This window comes from Zonotrichia leucophrys, chromosome 1 (assembly GCF_028769735.1).
Source record: "Zonotrichia leucophrys gambelii isolate GWCS_2022_RI chromosome 1, RI_Zleu_2.0, whole genome shotgun sequence".
In the NCBI taxonomy this organism is placed as follows: Eukaryota; Metazoa; Chordata; class Aves; order Passeriformes; family Passerellidae; genus Zonotrichia; species Zonotrichia leucophrys.
The window spans coordinates 11,084,665-11,101,855 of NC_088169.1; the positions used below are offsets into that span (position 1 = coordinate 11,084,665).

The following is a 17,191-nucleotide window of genomic DNA, read 5'->3' on the forward strand; positions in this document are numbered from 1 at the left end:
AATGTGCAGTGCTGGGCTCAGCTCTGCTGCCCTAGGTGGAATTTCTCACATTTAATTTTACTCAGCATGGTAATTAACAGTTTAAGAGAAAGTCACAGAAGCCCAGATATATAGAAATAAAGGAATTGAATATACATTATCAACACTAATTATTGCATGGAGACAAAGACCTTTTAAGAGAAAAATAACAATATTTATAACTAATAGTAAGTCTCAGGACTGAAATTTATGGTCTGAGGGAAAAACATGTCTTCAAGCATAGGTTCACCTGTGTGATTTTGTAGGTACTGTTTCAAAAGGCCCCCTCATAAATAAAGTAACTCACGATCACATTTTCTGACCCAGAAGGCCTTTAGAGGGCACTGTTTCCTATTTTTTTGTAGAAAGTACATCTTTACATTTGAAGTACTAACAAACTGATTAATCAGTAACCTCTGGATATATGCAATGCATATGATTATATTGTATTAGTTATATAATAAACACATGTTAGAGATGTATATAGGAAAACAACTATTCTCTCTCTGTTTAGACAAGTATCAGTAACTTCATTTTGTAATATACCAGGTGTTTAAAATTCTCAAACAGGCAATCAAGATCAGGGTAGTGCACTTTTCATTGTATTGCTGCCAAGTAATGTTATTTACAATTGTTATTACACTCTTCAGAAGAAGAGGGGGAAAACCTGGCTTCATGTGTGAATAGAGCTCTAAAAAGCTGAGTTTTATGGTCCTTCCCAGGGATTTACCTCTTGGCCTGACTGTAAGTTCTGTGGTCTCATTTAATAAATTTGGCATGCAGGAAAGCACATAAAGCATATTCAGTGAAAAATGTTATGAGATTTCAGTAGTAAGCCTTTACAGAGTGATAATAAATTATCAGGACACTTTATAGCTTATTCCCTAGGCAAATCTCATCTCCTTACTCAGGGATAGCAAAAGCCATGTACCTAACCTTGTAATATCCTGTTACATTTTAAAATCTCAAATTCTCCTTGGCAGCTGATCTACAAATCTATTTGATCATTGTACCACTACTTGTTCTTAATGGCAAAGTAGAAATAGTTTTAGTAGATGCAGTTCTCTACCACTGTACAAAGTTTTTTTTCTATTTTAAAATGCTTAAATACAAATCAGCAGCTGCAGTCTTAATGGGATTACTATTTGACATTCAAGCTAATTAGGAACTTCTTTTAAATATTAGTGATCTATGGGACACTTTTAATCCTCCTTCTCTGATTGGGTTTTTTTCAACTTCATCACAGCATAATTTATTAATTTTTATTTTCTGCTACTAGTTGCCTGTTGTCTATTGTAGTGTAGTCTCCCTAACTAAGTTCTCTTAATTTACTCTTCTACTTTCTCTGCTAATTAAGTAAAACCTTTTCTTCTTCTCCCTGAAGAGTCTCAGGGCTTTCAAGAAGTGCTGTATTTACCCTGTTCTTTCAAAATGCGTGTGAGACAGTCAAGGCAATAGAATTACTCAGCCTTCTATCCAGGTACCACGTACCAAGTTTAAAAGACCTTTAAAGCAGAGGTCATCCCAAGTATGTTACATCCAAAGCATTCAGAAAATTAAAACCTTAAAGTTAAATGTGCTGCTTTTGTTTGACATTACTCAGTGACATTGTGTTTCAAGTTTTCAGGCATTTTTTGGCTAGTATGTCTTTTTTTCCATGCAGCTTAGCTACACAGAAAAAAATCTTGAGGAATCCCGGTTCCTACATGGCCACCTATATTAAAATATGCTCTTTGAAGGGTTTTGACATCTATTTTTTGTCTCTAGGAAAAACTGTTAGTTCAGTTGTTCTAAATTAATTTGCTATGCACAACTTCAAAACAGAGGAGGAGGAGGTGGAGCTGTGTTAGTAGTTCTCATTCAATGCATGTTTATGCACATAATTTTTTTGTAGGTGTTTGCATTCTAGCAGCAAAATTACTGATACTGAGAGGAAAAAAATCAAGACCTAACTGTACTAAAAGTGCAAGTTCACCTGTGGAATCCCAAGTCTAGATTTTATACAAAGGTGGCCTACGGAAAATTTTATATAAAAGCCTGTTTCACTGCAGGGTTAATAATCACAATTATTCTTTCTGCAGGTGACAGAAAAAAAGCAGGAGTTAGAGAAATGCTTGAAATTGTCCCGGAAGCTGCGGAAGGAGATCAATGCCCTGACAGAGTGGCTCGCAGCGACAGACGCGGAACTGACAAAGAGATCAGCGGCACAGGGGATGCCGAGCAATTTGGATGCTGAAATTGCCTGGGGCAAGGTAACAATGCAACACACACATGTGAATATTGCAGAAAGGTAGATTTCTTTCGTGATAAAGAAAAAGAATTAACAATTCTGGCGTTTTAGTTAGTGGAACTTCGTGAATGTTTTGGCATTATCTCGCATTAACGTTAACGCTCAGAAAAGTTTAAACCTTCTTGTCTCTTCAGAGATCAATAGCACAATTCACCTTCACGTTGCATTAATCTTCACTGAGATGAATTTAAAGTTAGAATTTAATTTTTCAGAGTACTATAAATCAACCACCCAGTATCCACATAAGTAGATATCTCTTGTACCATTCTACTGATGGTTAGAAAGGTATTAAACAGAAGATGAAAGATTAAAGATGCCAGAACACTATATGTTCTACGTGTTCACATGGCAGCCAGGATATTTGTTTTCTTACTCTTAGATTTGTAGCTCATTCCTTTGCATTCTGAGGGCTTTCTACTTTCATGAGACTTTACCCTGAACTTATCTTTCAGGTTAAAACTCAAAGCCTAAATCAAAATTTTCCTCAAAATCACAGTTTAAATAAACATTTTGCAGAAACTGAGGAATGCAAGATGTCTGTATAAACAGAGTATTTCTGTGTGATGCTAAAAATTGGCATGTTATTACTCAGTAGTAGCTAATCTATTTCATTTTCTGCACATGTAATAGAAATTCAATCTAGCATGGTCATAAACAAACCAAGTAATCATTATTCACACAACAAAAATCTGCATTTTAGAGAACACTATGGTCGACATTATCCAAAGCTTCAAAATTTCAAGTAACTGGGTGCAGCCAGCAGCATCTTGAACAAGTGTTTCTATATAATTTCAAAAAAAAAAAAAAAATCCCCTTAAATAGTATTGGGGGTTTGGGAAAAAGAAGACCAAAACCACTTCTGCTTTGTTTAATGGGAGAAATCCTCTAAAGATTTTACTAGTTTCACTATGCATTATAGGAATAATAATGAATTATACACAAGCAATCTTCCTGATTTTTTAATGGCAATGAAGATTCAAGGCACTTGAGTAAAATTTATTTTGTGGGTTGGGGTTTTTTTTTGCTTCTAACTAATCCTTTCAAGTTTCTGAGCTTGATAAAGTGTCTTTAGCCTTAAAATGCAATGATGATTTGCAAACTAAATACTAGAATAACAACAACAACAATTAAAAAACCCACAGTCTACACATCTTTTGTTAGGTTTAGAGCTCTTTTTTTTGATCATCAGTCACTAAGAAAGATTGTATTTTAAAAGTGATATCCAAAACTAACTAAAATTACTGCCTGACTAATGCAGTTTTCACTTTCAAATCAAAACCTAAATCAATGCAACCCCCATTGTTCTCTCCTATCATTGCCTGATGTTTTCTCATTTTCACTTGCTGCTTTTCCTGCAGTAAATTTTGCACAGTTCCTCTCATTTCTTTGGACTGATATTGTGATCTTAGCATCATAGAATCGTGAAGGCTGGAAAGACCAAGGTTCTGGAGTTCCACCTTTGGCCGAACACCACCATGGCAATTAACCAGGCACTAAGTGCCGTGTCCAGTTGTTTCATCAACACTTCCAGGGATGGTGAATCTGCCACTTCCCTGGACATCCCATTCCAGTGCTTAAATATCCAGTTCGAACACGCCCAGCTCCCTCAGCTGCTTCTTACATGACTGACCTTCCAGACCCTTCCCCAGCTCTGCTGCCCTGCTCTGCACTCACTCCAGCCCCTCAATGCCTTTCCTGCAGTGAGAGGCCCAAAACTGGACACAGGATTTGAGGTGTGGCCTCACCAGTGCTGAGCACAGGGGACAATCCCTGCCCTGGTCCTGCTGCCACACTATTGCTGATCCAGGCCAGGTGCCATTGGGCACACCTGGCTCACGTTCACACCTGTCAACCAGCACCCCCAATTTATTTTCTGCTGGGCAGCTTTTCAGTGACTCTCTAACACCCATAACAAAGGATAAATGTCATATATTTAAGAGACAAATTAGAAAATCTTCATATTTTAACATTCCCAAACTGACCTGCTAGGTAGTTAAGCCATTCACCCAATAAAATAAAAATAATCTTCAGTGGTGACTACACAGTACAGTTCTACTGAAACAGAAACATGCACTTCATGTTCCTGTCATACGTACATGCAGGCTTACATACATAGAGATGTATGTAGTTTCTCAGGGGTTTAAAGAGAAAGATTTGTCCTTAATATCACTTTATTGTTAGATACAAACATTAGTGATTCTGAAGTTGCATAATTAGGACCTAAAACTTGATGATTAGTGCACCTGCACAGTGGGAAGCCTTTGTTATGTCTTAAGCTTGCTACAACAAGTACAATGTATTCCTTATCTGAAGACAATTAAAAAAGTAAAAAGAGCTAATTAAAATAAGAACTATTAACATAAAAAAAATATATCAGACAGGAACCGTGCTGCCTTCTAATCTTAAAGAGTGCTGTTGAGTATTGTGAATTCTCACAGGGAATTGATACATAAAGTTTTGAAGGAAAAACTGGTAAAAAGGATATTTTGGCTTCAAATACTCCCCAAAGCCTTCACTACAATCCAAACTTATGTAGTACCTCAGCTCTTCCCCTTCAGTCAGTTCATCACTAAATTAAGAACAAACAACTTTGGGTGAGAACAGCTGCCTCTTGGCAAAATATGTATGTATTGAGTGGCTTTCAAAATTCCATTTTAACATTGCCTTTTAGGAAATATAAACAAATATTCACATATATGTAAGCAGACTTCTAATGTGGAACAATCCAACAGGTAGTATATGTGGCAAATCCTAGACTTACAAGTGTAAATATTTACAGAAATTATGTGGATTGTGCTTTTTCCTAAAGAATCTGCTCCCACTAGGAGACAGTGCTGCATTTTATCCTGGACACTTTAAAATTCTTGTGGGGACTTCATAAATAAGTACGATGCTGCTGCTCCTATGTGGATTTCATTGAGGCATCACATAAAATTGTACATCAATAATTTAGTCCCCAGAACCAGAGCCTCACAGTAGCTGATTAATGTCACAGCTTTGGGCTTTGGACTTCCTGGGTAAGTAGGCTGCCAAAGACAGTAACCAATCTAATGAAATGCACTGGGAGATGAATTAAGCCCAGCAGATTCCCATTGTGACAAAAGTCTGCTGAAAAACAAAGATGGAAAATGGAGAGAGAGAGAGAGAGAGAGAGAATTCAATAGTGCAAATGAACTGAAAATTGGATGTGTGCTGTTGTCGATGTATCTAAGCAGAGAGCTAATAATCTTTTTTCTTTACAGGACAAGGAAGCAGTTATATTTATTAGTGCACTTATTTCTAATTCATTTTCAGCACCCAAGTCTTCTTAAAAGTGAAGATTACTCAGAGGGTTACAAAGATAATTATAGAGTTGACAATAAAAGAAATCATACATCTGAATGTTGTCTTCAAGTTATAAACACCTTGAAGTAAAAAGGAATGTCCATCTTGAAAAGGAAAATAAGCTAATGAAAGATGCCATTAATCTGGACATCAAGGGAAATGTGGTATTTGTTCCTGTGTAGAATTTTTCAAGGAATGGAACAAAAACTTGGCTGAGTTATGTGAAATGAGATGGGCAATATACTGAAGACTGTAAATCCTGCCTTTCTGCTCAGTAGAGACAAGTTAAATCTTTCCATTTGAATTCAGCTCTGTTTATAATAGATAAGAAAAATGACACGCGGGTGGAAAGATAGTCATTAAACATCGTATATTAGAAATCCATTTATAATTAGAATTCTGATTTAGTGAACATATTTATCACTGAAGACATTAACAACTGCAGGGTTTATTTGTCTTTTAATCAGGAACTGGACTGATAAGCATTAGATTGCCAGAAAACCATGTTCTTAAAAAGGAAATGGCAGATGGTATTACCAGGAAAATTCTGTATCACTCCCTACTATCAGCAGTATGACACTGCCAATGCTTTAATCTGATTTTTTAACACAGTGTGTAATACCAGTGAGTATAAAGTTGACTTGAAGTACTTAGAATTACATTTAGCAGCATATTTCCTGTCAGTAATATCCATAGAAGAAGACAAACTGTAAATTGTGTCAACTGATTCATAGTCACTGGCCGAAATGAAATAAAAAATAAAAGATGTGCTGTAAATAAACAAATAAATATGTATAATCAACCACTGAGAAGACCATAATGTCAGCTTCTGATTAACTCTGCAATCCCACCTGTGAGAGCTGAGCCACCAAGTTTCTTTTAGAAAGATTCTAATTGCAGAGTATTTTCAAGTAATCCAAAGATCACAGGCAGTGTAAAGGCACAGAGAAGTTTTCTTCACTCATTCATTGTTGTTGTGTTTTTTAATCTGCATATGTTAATGACCATCATGACTAAATATACTATCCCTTGCATTTTCTTACAATTCTGGTTTGTTTGGAAAAAACCATCATTAGTTCATCTTGGTACATAGTCATTTTATTATTATAAAATATAGCTCAGAAGTTCTTTTTACCACATCTTCAGAAAAACAAACCAAACCAACAAAATATTGAAATAATAATTTAAAAACCCAAAACAAAAAAATAAAATCCACAAAAACACCAAGAAACCCATTTCTATGTAACTTCTGTTTACAAACACAATTAATTCCTAGTTGGTATTTGATGATGGGATGAATGTACAAAAATCATCACAGTAAACAAAAACCATAAAAAAAAAAAGGGAAACAAGAAAACAAAACAGTTGTAACTGTTTTGTAAAAAACCCTGTAAGTATATTTTAGTAAACTGAAAGATAAAGAGTTTGTCACAGCGCAGTGGGATCAGAGACAGGACTGTGAACACCACTCAAAATGTAAATATCTGCACAGGGAACTGTAATTATTTGTTGTAACATGATTCATCCTGTCATCCTATGGATCCATATGTAAAGTAGGAAAATATTACCTACTGTATGCAGCTACAAACCACTTATAAATTCTCAGCAAAGCTCATCCCTATGACTTTACATGCTGCAGCATGGTTTCCCTTCCACACAGATTTCAACCTATCCAAAGCTGGTTTTTTAAACAGAACTTTTGTTTTGTACTGCAGCTCCTTTCCTGAGGTTCTGATGAATGAAACTGGCACAAGGGAAGCTCAGATTCTCCCTCTTTCCATTCTGATGTTTCTGGAAATGGGAATAGAAACTAATCACCTGAGACACGCTCTGCATGCAGAGTTGCAGTGGGGTCTGTCTGATTGCTTTGATTTCCTGGATGCCAGGAACCTGGATGCCATTTCTCCTTGGAATGTTCAAGCCCTGGGAGTTCCATGGTGGTGTAATCCCCCAGTTTTGATTAAAGCAGGCTACCAATATTTTTCTTATGACCATGAGTGAGAAAGGAATAACAGTTCCTTAAAAAGCAAAGGGAACATTTCAGCCAGTGAAACACAAATTAATTGTTTGGGTCAGGGAATTTCCATTGTGGTATTTTGTACCAAATATCCATAACTGGCACTTCAGAAACATGGAAGTACAGGAGCTTCTTCCAAAGAGGCACTTCAAAATTTAGTCTAACTGAATAACTGAAATTTGACTGGGGAGAGATTCGCATCATCTTAACTTTTGTTAACTTTTGTATCTGCTAGTAGATGTGATCCTAAATAGTGCCATATGTAGAGAAGTGCTATATGTATGTATATCCTTAATATAATCTATATAATTTGTATACATATTTTAATGGAGATATCTTACCTGGAAGGATTTATGGAGCCTTTCTATTCCAGCAGGTAATACACATTTGGATAAGAGTTTGTTTTATAAATAAATATACTAGTTTTAAAAGAAAAAAAAATAATGTAACAACTTCATTATAATGATAAACAGTAGAAGAATATAATCTGTTTTGGAGTTGTTCAACATTGTTGATAAATTTTCACAGCTGTAAGTGAATGCTCAGTGTTAAGATTTTTAGTTCAATCTTTTGTTTACATGTTTTTGTTTCCCCAAGATGCCATGATTATATCAGAAAAATAGCTTCTTCACAACTGCTATATTTCTGTATTTTATTTATGTAACAAAGTTTCACCCTGATAAGCACACAAAATCAAAATGTATAAATTGCTTCGTCCTTCTGGGAAGAGTTTAACCACTTTATTTGTTGATGTTTCATCTTGTACACATTGTGGTAGTGTTTGGGACTTGGGAGTTTGGAGATTTTTTAAGGTTTTACGTGTTTAAAATAGAATTTTTAACTTGCTAAGCTAATTCTATTAATTCTGTAATTTACATTCTACAACTTTCTTATATGTTTTCAAATAAACCACACAGCTGGAATGCAATTTCATGTTATGACAACCAGAAAGGAGCATAAATCCAGCAAGACTGTGCGGAAATTCCTTTTTAAAAATTAGGAGAATTTAAAAGTTCCTGACTTTTACTGAAATAATCTTAGTTAAATCCTGGCATCATGACACATACTTCTTTGTTTCATGTAACGTTGCTGAATTAATAGCAGTACTTTTGATTTTTTTCTTACTGAGAATTTAACAGTGCTGTTATATTGCAGTGAGCAAAGTATGTGTAGACTATTTATTTCTAGTAATACTGGAAAGAAAAATGAGAAATTCTTAGGAATATAATGAAGAGGTGCCAAATAAAAAAACAAACCAAGAAGGTCTTATTGAAGTTGTGAAAGCAAGTCAGTTTACCTGGCGCACTTCATAACCTACAGAGGAAGTCGTAGCTGATAATGCAGAGGGGAATCCCACTGACTTTGCAGACCCTGCTAGTTTTTCAGTTGTATTCAGAACTTGTAATAATGGAGATTTAAAGTATTGAGGAAGATGCTTTTGTCCCTTCAGTGTTTTGTTGAGGGCCACAATGTTTTTTAAGACAATGACAGGAAGTGTGATTCATGTGTCTTACTTGCAATTACACAAGGGAGTTAGAATCCATATTGCCCAGAGGTGCAATAAGTCTTTAGTTTACAGTAATTCTATATTTTGAAAGGAAATAATGTGTTTCTTACACGTAGGGAATTACACATCTGGTTTTTGGGTAACAGTGTTGTTTAACAGACATTTAATTGTTTGGTCCATCTGTTTACTAGTTGGGATTAATATTTATTTATATACCCCAAGACCGGTCAGCATTTTCATAAATGTAAAATACAAAAGAAACCACAACCCATGGTAAATACACTTCAGAGAGTCTTTTTCAAATGGAAGAAAATAGTTTAGTAAATGAAAGAAAGATGATCAAAATTTTCCATCTTCAATTGAGGGTAAATTATATCCTTTGTGTTATTCTTTTTTCATGATGACACTTTGCACCTGCTGTGAAACAAATAAAACAGTACAAGAAGAGGGCATGTTTTTCTTTTAATCTGACAAGGACCTGCTGAAATTTTAAACTCTCCTTTTCAAATTCTATAATTATATAGTATATTGCTAATAATTTGCATCAATCATGCCTTGGTTCTATTACATACCCTGTGTATTTTAGAAAATTGATAGCATGGGGAAAATTACTCATACTTACATGAAATACTAGTGTAAAAGTTTTTTCTGTGAAATAACATTGCAAAATGAGATCCTGAATTCTGTTAAGCATAGGAAGTGAGCTGCTGCTTTAAACATGACACACTGAATAAGTTGAAGGTACTATTAAGGTTCTGTTTTGCCAAAAAGAAAAAATTTATACTGTCTTTATTGAAAAATGAACATTCTGCTTTCAATGTCAATACACTATCCACAAAATAATACTGATCTGTGACCATGAGAGATATGATAGTGTGGAGGTCATAAAGGTGAGGTTCTACTGCATAACAGCATTCATCCTGAGATGGAAGTATTGGTTTTGCCATTTGTTTGAAGAGCTTTTTTTATTTTACTGTATTTAGGTTTCTGTGAGACATCCATGTCTCTGAAGACCAGTGCTTCTTCCTTCTCTGCTAAGTTCTGTTTGTGTTCATCTTGGAACACTTTGTGCTTGCAGTTTTATTTTATAAGCAGAGATTTATATGCCTGGATCATTGCTATCACGTGCCAAGGATCTCAAATAAATTTCTCTCATAAAAACAGTTATATGTGAAATTAGGTGTAAGGAGTTGTGCCTTTCCTTGAGTATTCAGTAAGACTGCTGTACTTTGCACTGTGTCATCTCACTGTTTAGTATTTAAACACCTGCTTTTTTTACATGTTGTCTAAATATGTTGGGATTTGTTCCTTTTGTTAGACATCTTGTATGTTGCAGTGAATATTAAGACATAAATAATAAGTAAATTATGCAACCTTACACATCAGATCTATAAGGTAAGATAACAGTGGGAAGAGATGCTGGAAATCTGACTTTATAGCAATGCATGTGTTGTAGTCAATCAGGTTTAGAAATGCTATGGGCTATAGCTTATTTTTAGTATTTTGGTTTGCAGAATACAATCCCAAGTGAATGTAATGAAAATGTGCATTTCTACAATTAGGAAACAAGTTTAACAGAAGAAAGTAATGTGTTTTCTTCTGAAAAAGATTGCATTGACAAATATTATAGTAATAAAATATTTACTAGACTATATTTGATGGAGTTTTCTGTCTTAAGGTGTCATCATGATGGCGTATTATTGTCCCAATTATTATGTAAGCTTTATGTACTATTTGATAACTAGTTAATTTTATTATATGAAAATTAACTTTAACATCTCCATATAAATATTATAAAATGTTGATTCATTTTTAATAATTAAGTATTGAAACTATATTTTGAACACTGAAAGATAATTTGCATTTTTTGAAAATTAGGCTATTGCAAGAAGATGAAGAATATATTCAATTTTATCAGAGCTCAAGAGAAACAGTTTGCTTTCTATTTGCTGCTCTTTACAGAATGCCTTTCCTTCCTATAGGAAGCAAGACTGTGCGTTCTAGTATAAACTTGCTGCCTGATTTAACATTTCATGTTCTTAGTGTGGGTAATTTCTAATTCCCAGAAATTTTATTTCTTGTTCTGCTCATGTAGGCAACACGGAAGGAGATTGAGAAACGCCAGGGCCAGCTGAAGAGCATCAGTGAGTTAGGAGAGAATTTGAAGGCAGTGATGAAAGGAAAGGAAAGTCTTGTGGATGATAAACTCAGCCTGCTGAACAGCAACTGGAAAGCGGTAACTTCACGTGCTGAGGAATGGTTCAATCTCTTACTGGTAAGGAAAATGCATTTCTTCACACAGAGGAAATGTTGGTTTCCAGCTGTACATGCCCAGCCTTACAGACGTGCTTTTTCTGGTGCCTTGGACTGTGCTTATTGAATACACAGGTACACAGGCAATCAGATTGATTGTTACTTAGTACGCTGTGTATGTTTTGGAAATCTCATTGATTACCAAGTGGAATCTTGATTGTTAGCAGTTTGCAATCCTGTCTGTCTCAACAGTTCTTGCATTGGTTTTGGTTTGGTTTTTTTTTTTTTTTTTTCCTAATAAATCAAATGCAGTTTAAAGGACAGAGATTACTTCAGTAGTCAAGTAAGCTGAGTTAGTCTTAGCATTGATACCAACAACATCAGCTACTTTTGGCTACATTAGAATTTCTGTTTGGAACAGTACAAGTGGGAGAGAAGTTTCCACTTGCAATTTGGTTTGGTCCATAGGGTAGTTCTGGTGTGTGTGAGTTTTGATTCATTTTAGAGGCAACTAAATCATAAGCTCTTCTCAGAGTGCACACATGATGTGCTGAAGGGATCTGATTTGGTCTTTCAGAACTTCATGATCCCCCTTTGCATAATTTTATAGGACGCATTTAAGTGGGGATAATTCCTTAAGGGGACTGGAATAAGTGTAATAGACAGTAAAACCCCTAATACACATTTTGTACGGATTCAGAAACCTCATCCCCAGCTGCCTCAAACTCCAGATAGTCACATAACTTTATTCATTCTGTCATGAAGAGGTGACAGCGTGAACCCTTAACTGCAGAAGGGTCTTAACAACTGGGCTGTCAGAATGTTTTGTGAAATCTTGCATGCTCTTTCTGTTCCTGAGAGCATGGGAATGCAATTTCACCCCAGAGAAACAGAAGTGATTTTTAAGGGTATGTTGGCCTTTGTCATGACTTTTCAGGGCTTGATGTGTTGGAACTCCACTAGAGTCTGTATGGCTGCTTTAGGAATACTTTGGCAATAAATATACAGCATCACTATAGGGCTTCCTCAACTGAGTAAAGTATCCGGAAAACTTCAGCATTTCATTCAGAGTCATGTAGGTACACAGATTTAATGTGGAACTGATTGTAAGAAGCATATAATGGAGTTTACAGGTTGATATAGTTATGTATTCCTGTACATCCTCGCTTTCCCTGCTTTGGATTCTGTGGTTAACATTTGCTAAAACACATGATAAAAAGGTTTAAGAGAGGTAATTGAGGGGTTTCTACCCATTTAGAACAGTGTAAAATACAGGTAGATACATTTGGGTGCCAAAAGAACTAGTAATACCTTTGATTTTGGGTATGTGGTCTACATATTTATTGTGTGGTATATGCACAGGCCACTTTCTAGTGAGCTCACCTGAAAAGACAAAGTTTTAAATGAAGCAGAGAAATGAAGATTTATCAGTATATCAACTTGAATAGCTTCTAAAGAGAAGAATGTCAAAGCAGAGAAGTTACATGAAATGTCCACAGGAGGTTTAGATACAAAGCTCCCAATCTTTATTGTGAATTTGCAAGTGCATCCTTGTGGCCATCAGTCAATTGACTGGCTTTCCAAAATGAATTCTGTACCTTGTTCTTGGGAAATGCTCCTTTGCAGCTCCTGTAGGTCTGGCTAACAGCTCCCTGTTCCTCTCAGCACCTCGCTGAGCTGCCAACACCTGCGTCTTGCTGTGATTTTGTCATCCTGCTGCCTGTCACTTTGCAAGCTTCTCTCTCTCTCCTAGAATGTCTTTTTAAAGAAACCTAACATGCAAAGTGAAGGAATCAAACAGCAGATTCTATCCTTCACAAAACAAGAAGTTACTGTGAAAAATAAACAAGTTTTCATAATGTCATAATGTGTGCATGTTTGCCACACTTGGCATAACTACAGCTGTTATTTCAGTTCTGATTACATTTTTTGTATGCAGTATTTACCTTTTCCACACACAGGAATATCAAAAGCACATGGAGGCTTTTGATCAGAATGTAGCTAATGTCACTACTTGGATGTATCGTGCTGAAATACTGTTGGATGAATCTGACAAACAAAAACCCCAGCAAAAAGAGGAAATTCTTAAGGTAAAAAAATGTGATTTACTGGAAAGCATTAATTTTATTCTAAAAAGGACTGTATCACAACTAGCATATTTCAAAAGGTATTACAAATGGATTAAAATTCTTTTTTCTGTGCTAAAGCTACCCTCTGGCAACTTGTAGATTACTTAATAAATTTGCTCTGTAATACCAAAATTAAATCCCTGCAGAAATAAATCCAGATTGTTATTATAATTATTGGAAACTTCCTGTTGATAAAACAGCAGCTTATTAAACAAATGTCTGCTGGAAAATACTCCTTTAACTCAAGGTTTTATTTTGTTTGAAAAAAATATTTTTCTTTTCTGTCCCCTTTATTTTTAATTGTATTTCTGTTTTTCTGTGATATTTTTCCAATATGTATGATATTTCTGTCATATAATTGTCTTAATTCCACAAACATCGCTTACACTGAGGCCAGATCAGCAACACAGACAAGAATTTTATATGTTGAACTAGCTGTAGCATCAGGGATCTTGGTTTTAGTTGGCCAATTGTATCATTTGACCAAATGATGAAAAATTATCTTGTAATTTGAACGTGTATGTTAAAATATCTCATTTAAAATACCTTCCTTAAGAACAACATCAAATTATTATCTTAAGAGACTTTTCTTTTTCTTCTGAAGTCAATGTGAAATTTTACTTTGTAGTGAACTCCATGGTTATTACGTAATATCTGAGTAGACTTTGCAAATCAAAATCAGAATTGTATTGCTGACACTGACATAATGATGCCATTTACTGCAGAAAAAGTTTACAAATTCTAGGGCATAAATCAATGCCTCATTGATCTCAGCAGGATTATGAGACTGGCTTTTGTAGATGAATGAACAATTTTGCCACCATCAGGTACAAAGTAAAATTATCAATACCTATATTTATGTTTGCATTGCACAAAGGTAGTTCATGCAGACAGTGAAATGTAATTCTTAACGCCCAACTGTATTTCTGATTCCCAAATGCCTTGCTGTCTATTTTGGGCCTCTGCCTGTTCTGGGATCTACTGTTAAGATTAATATTGCAGAGGATAAAGGTTTTTGCCCTTGTTTTTTTTTCTTCTTCTTTCTTTTTTTTTTTAATTTGTGACAGATTTATAGAAAAAAATTAGAAAAATTAGGACCTTTTTTTTTTTTTTAATTTGGTAATTTTTACTTGTCTGAACTATGACCCTGAGCAGTATTGAAAGCAACAATTGCACATCCAGTTCTATAATACATGAATCAGCAGCTCTTCCTAGCTTTAGGAACATAGAATAATTTAGTGCATCCTGAAATATGCTGCAATATTATTGCAGATAAGAATCTGCCTAGAAATAATGATCCCCATTAATTTCAGCCAGGGGATACTAAACCAGACTTTTAGATACATTCCTGCTATAAATTTGAGGGATACGAGTGGAAATGTTATCCAAGGTATTTCTACTGGATTTACACACTCATGCATAATTATCTGAATTTGCTTTGTGGTTTTGCTCCCTATTCCTTTGCACACTTTCTCTCTCTCTCTCTCTTTCTCTCTCTCTGCATTTATTACTAACTTCAAGCCCTGTCTCTTGCTCACGGACTGTAGCGCTTAAAGGCTGAGCTGAATGACATTCACCCCAAGGTGGACTCTGTGCGTGACCAGGCCAGAGACTTGATGGCAAACCGTGGGGACCACTGCAGGAAAGTGGTGGAGCCCAAACTCTCAGAGCTCAACCAGCGATTTGCAGCTATATCACAGAGAATTAAGAGTGTAAAGGTAGGAGGGCTTGCTTCCATAAAGGAGAGGCATAAAAAACGGTGATCGTGTTTGCATAAAAAAATTGTGTTTTTCAGTGGTGCACAATTGCAACTGCATAAGGCTATAGTTCCTCAAAACACTAAGCTTTAAAAGGAAAACAATGTAGAAGGATTTTTTTTTTATTAAGTATGACAATTTGGGGGTTTTTGCATTACGGTCCTTTTCACTGTTTCACAATTAGAAGTATTCACTGAATTTACATGAATATAACAATGATGAAGTCATTAACTTACAAAAGATGAATATCTGAGAATTACTAAGTCTCTAACTTCACAAAGTATGAGTAGCCTTTTTTTCATATGGATTTGGTTTTGAGAACTAATTTTTCTTCAAGTGAATTTAGTCTTTTCCTATGAGTCTGAGATGCACCAATGCTGGAGATAGAAATAGATAGGTAGAGGTTATATCAATTTTACTTCAGTTACTCATCTGTAGAACCAGCATGACTGCTAAATCTGAATTCAGTGTGGATTAGGCAATTTTAGCCAAGTTGTGCCTTCTGATTTGGAATGAAGAAGGATATAAGCCTCCTACTTTCTCCATAGTATTTTGCTGCCTTTATTCTGAAGAGCTATTCAGCAGATTAAATGAGACAGCCATGAGGGTTGGTATAGAGGATAATGGGAATGCCCAGATCCTTATCCACACTATTATTGCTAGTCACTGTACTAACACTGGAAATAAATGCACAGAGATCCATGGAAAAGCAGGAAATAAGCTTGGCAAAAAGCATAAGCAAAGAGAAATGGTTTCCATGAGTTGTTGGGATCTGTGCAGAGCTCAGTATCCTGCCTAACCAGCACATCTCTGTGGATATTTGGGTTTATTTAGGTATCGTTTCTGAAGCAAAATAATGTCTTCTGAATAAAGGTAACAATTTTTTCTTAATAGCCATCAGGAGTATTTCAGCCATTCCAGCTTCTTACCTACTTCTTCGACATGTACAAGCTGTAGACTGAGGACATCTTTGCAAGAACTGTGTTGTCTGATGTTTTTGCTCTGAACATCTGCTATCTGCAGTCTGGATTTCCATCTCAGTTTTACTTTGCACTTCCAAATTATTGTAAACTGTCAGAGTTGATGCAGCCTTTGGTGGGATCCTATGAAATTATTGCTTGTCCTAGGGAAAAATGGGTCTGCCTGTAGATGGCTTATTGGGGGTTCAGTGTTTGCACTGTTGTGCAATAATAATATGGATAATATCCAACCAATGTTGTGGGCTCACTCAAAGAAGGGACAAAAGATTCTTATCAAGATGCAATGTCTTCAGAACACAGCCTGCAAATGTCTTCCACCTGCAGCCTTGTCTCTCAGGTTTTCTTCCATTTCTAAGGGCAAGGTGGGCTGGAATTGGCAGAGCCACACTAAGATTTAGAGAAGTGCCCAGCAAGATGAGAGGAATTACAACAGCACGCAAATTATAATGGTAAATTAGAATTTACGGGACCTTTTCCAGGACCTTGGAAAATGCACAAGTAGAAAATTATTCACAAAGGGTACTTACTATTATAAGTATTGAATCAGATAGAGAGGTAAAAACCGCTCTGAATTATTGACTATTCACTGACTTGCTATATGAATTTGGATAAAGGACCAAATTACTGGGTACTTTATTTTTTCTACCTGTATAATGTAAGCAATTGTACATTCTTTATGATTTTGTCTTAATGAGCTGGAAAATTATTATTATTATGGGGTGATATGCTTCCTAAATGTTTTTTGCTTTTTGCCCCCATATTTATGTAAAATTATTTACTCTGTGAAAAATTAAAACATAAATTCAAGAGGATCGAAAGCTCTCATAACCTATTTTCAATAATTACTCATCTGCCTTCAAATTATTTTTTTTAATAAAATATTAACAATAATCAGTACAACAGTGAAGTAAATAAG

The 17,191-nt window shown here is 35.4% G+C and overlaps 1 protein-coding gene across 10 annotated transcripts in view; it reads left to right on the top strand.

The window, feature by feature from the left end:
• Positions 1 to 17,191, top strand: part of DMD (dystrophin) — a 1,046,893-nt gene that overhangs the window by 431,549 nt on the left and 598,153 nt on the right. For 8 of the 10 annotated variants that reach the window (XM_064706931.1, XM_064706854.1, XM_064706864.1 and 5 more), the window contains 4 exons: positions 2,100 to 2,270; positions 11,252 to 11,431; positions 13,371 to 13,499; positions 15,086 to 15,256. In XM_064706931.1, the coding sequence (XP_064563001.1) occupies positions 2,100 to 2,270; positions 11,252 to 11,431; positions 13,371 to 13,499; positions 15,086 to 15,256 (651 nt within the window). The remainder of the gene's footprint in view (positions 1 to 2,099; positions 2,271 to 11,251; positions 11,432 to 13,370; positions 13,500 to 15,085; positions 15,257 to 17,191) is intronic. The other 2 variants (XM_064706871.1, XM_064706882.1) reach the window with 2 other exon arrangements.